This window comes from Theobroma cacao, chromosome 7, assembly GCF_053813885.1.
Source record: "Theobroma cacao isolate CCN51 chromosome 7, ASM5381388v1, whole genome shotgun sequence".
Classification (NCBI taxonomy): Eukaryota; Viridiplantae; Streptophyta; class Magnoliopsida; order Malvales; family Malvaceae; genus Theobroma; species Theobroma cacao.
In genome coordinates, this window is record NC_142645.1 from 2,351,231 (window position 1) to 2,354,017 (window position 2,787).

General features: G+C 34.3%; 1 protein-coding gene across 1 annotated transcript; it reads right to left on the reverse strand.

Moving 5' to 3' along the window:
• Positions 1 to 333: 333 nt before the first annotated feature.
• Positions 334 to 2,555, reverse strand: LOC148761424 (uncharacterized). The gene is made up of 4 exons (XM_088808225.1): positions 2,326 to 2,555; positions 1,661 to 2,185; positions 1,121 to 1,358; positions 334 to 570 (listed from the first exon to the last, which is right to left on the reverse strand). Exons 1-4 carry the CDS (start codon positions 2,553 to 2,555, stop codon positions 334 to 336), a joined length of 1,230 nt encoding a protein of 409 aa, XP_088664351.1.
• Positions 2,556 to 2,787: the final 232 nt, after the last annotated feature.

The following is a 2,787-nucleotide window of genomic DNA, read 5'->3' on the forward strand; positions in this document are numbered from 1 at the left end:
ACAGAATTTATGGTTTCTTGATTCTCTTGAGTGTTTTATTGGGGTTTGATTTTTATTAATTGATTTTTTTGTGGTTATTTGTTTTTTTTTTCAGATTAAATCAGTTAAATTTTTTTATTTTACCATGACATGTGTCCATTATTGCCATGTCATATTTTCCACTTGTCTTTAAATGCCAACATTGCCACATCGTATTTGGATCAACGAAAAAATTTAAAACCATAATTGAAGGAAAAGAGTATAAAAGAAGTACCTTTAGTTGAACTTGTTCGTAAACTTCTTTTTGAATGGTGAAATTTATTAGTTTAGGACAATCCAAAACTTTTAACATTTTCAAGGATGACAATTTGATGAGAAAGTTTTCCGAGCAAAAGCAACTATCCAGTTCCGAAGTTGTCGATCTTGTAGGCGAGGGAGTGCAATGGCACCATCAACTCCATCCTTTTCGTTTGCCAAGTTGAAGACAAGGGTTAATTGAGGACAATCAATTATCGAAACCGATTCCAGGTACGGAAGTCCTGGAGCCAATGTGATTGGAGACACATATTTCAAGTTTTTGCAACTAATTATCTGAAGATTTTTCAATTTTGGCCAGCATAGAGGATATCAATCCATGTATAAAACTATTTCATCCCCAATTTCTGTTTCTGTGATTAAATGTTTCAAAGATTCGCAGTCCTCTATCTGGAGTTCTTCTATATGCACCCAAATTTGAGCAATGGTAGGTGAAAAGAGATATACCAGTTTAGAACACGACCCAATTCTCATAATCTTAAGACTTTGAAGGTTAACAAGATCGGTGGGTCCTTTTCATGTGCAATTCAATTCTGGTAATGAAGTCAACTCGAAACAAGTTAAATTTGAGCTTAGTGGTGCCTGATTTTTTTTGCATAAAGAATAATAGAAATTTTATTAATTAATAAATACTGAAATATGAACATAATACTTGATGAAACAAGATCTTAAATATTGAGAATACATACATTTTTGGAAAAAAGGTAAAAGTAAGTGTTAAAAGCCAATAATTTAGAAAGATTGGATAGTAATTATTTATATATTTGATAATTTGATAAAGAGCAGATGGGAGCATTATTAAAATAAATGGAGGGAGAAGAGGTACCTCTAGCTCAGCCATTTCTTGGACATTTATTTGAGCCAAAGTGATTGGAAATGCATTTCCAAATCTTGGACAATCTTTTATCTTGAGTCTTTTCAATGTTGGCCAACACAGAGGATGGAAATGTGTGTTTGATACTACTTCGTTGTCATCAGTTTCTGCGTCCGTGATTATATGTTCCAACTCACTGCAATGGTATATCAGGATTTCTTTCAGATGCACCAACTTTGAGCAATGACAGCTGAAAAGAGAGATATCAGCTTAGGACAACGCTCTATTCTGATAACCTCAAGACTTTGGAGTTTAACAAGATGAGGAGGTCCTTTCCATATGTACTTCAATTCTGGTAATGAATCTAACTCCAGTTTAGTTAAACTTGATAGCAGTGACGTCTGATTTTCTTCATTGGCATGAAGAGGCCTAAGTATTTGAAATGCCACTTGCAACCCCAAACAATCTTCGACACCCACTTGTTTTAAATTTTGCAGGCCCGGAACTGCAACGATAAGGTTATTGCATTCTGATATTGTCAATTTTTATAACTTTTGCAAGAATCCATTCGGAAACCGACCATGGCACAACTCTTTCAAGCAAATCATGTTCTTCAATGTTAATTTCACCATATTAGAGAATGCAGTAGAGTTTGGCCCTTGTTCTTGTGTTGTATCAACCAAGTATTCCAAATCCTTGCAGTCTTCAATATGGAAAGAAGTTAATTCATTAAGTCCCCCTCGATCTGCACTTGGGACAACATTTTTGTAATCCATGCTGTTATAAAGAGTAAGCTCTTCCACATTCCAAAACAACTTCGTGAATGCATTCAATGAGAATCCACTGATTGTCAAGATTCTTCTTGAGGTCCCACACTCCTTATAATCATATGGTGCTTCCGAGTTTACAATTATAATGAAGCTTTCTAATGTAGGGAAAGTAAAACTTTTTGCGATAAGTTTAGAAGAAAACATCAGTGATAGTGAGGTCAAACAAGGTGATGAACATAGCTTTGATATGCTAGTGATTCCCCATTCTATATATGGATGAAGATGTATCTCGTCTAGTCGCTCCAACCTGATATTGAACAAAAACATAGGCTAATTAAGCAACCAGAAGCGACTGATAACAGCATCTGAAGCGAATGATACGAATAGATATATAATAAGTAATACTAAAGAGCAATATTATAATTAATAATCACATTGACTACTCACCTTGGTTGCAAGTTTTGGATAATCAAAACTCTTGATTCGTCCCATATAGCCAGCAATCTTAGAGTAGTCAATTCCCATAATTCGTAGGGTAGCTTCTTGATATCAGAAAAATGAATAACAAGAATTTCAAGTTCTTTCAAATTTCCCAATGCTGAAGCATTCTCCAGCTCACAATTTTCTAAGTATAGAGATCGAAGATCTGTTAAGAATTGAAGTTCTCCCAACGACATGAACACGTTTTTAAGAACTAAAACTTTGAGGGCTTTCATTCCTTTGAAGAACATACTTGGTATTGTTACTAAACTCCAGTTATCATAGTTATAATCATAATCTAACAAAAAAGTGTTAAGCTATGGAAACTCCAATTCATCAGGAAAAATATTTACTTTACTCTTTATCAATGAGATTGCTGTGTAACATCGAAAACTTTCACTCCTAGGCCATTGTTTTAACCCACTTTTC

Excerpts from the sequence above, each read along its gene's own strand:
- LOC148761424 (XM_088808225.1), bottom strand. The coding sequence starts at position 2,555 with ATGTCGTTGGGAGAACTTCAATTCTTAACAGATCTTCGATCTCTATAC. Across the intron at positions 2,186-2,325 it reads ATCCAAAACTTGCAACCAAG|GTTGGAGCGACTAGACGAGA; the intron begins GTGAGTAGTCAA and ends GTTCAATATCAG. Across the intron at positions 1,359-1,660 it reads CCGAATGGATTCTTGCAAAA|CTGTCATTGCTCAAAGTTGG; the intron begins GTTATAAAAATT and ends CTCTCTTTTCAG.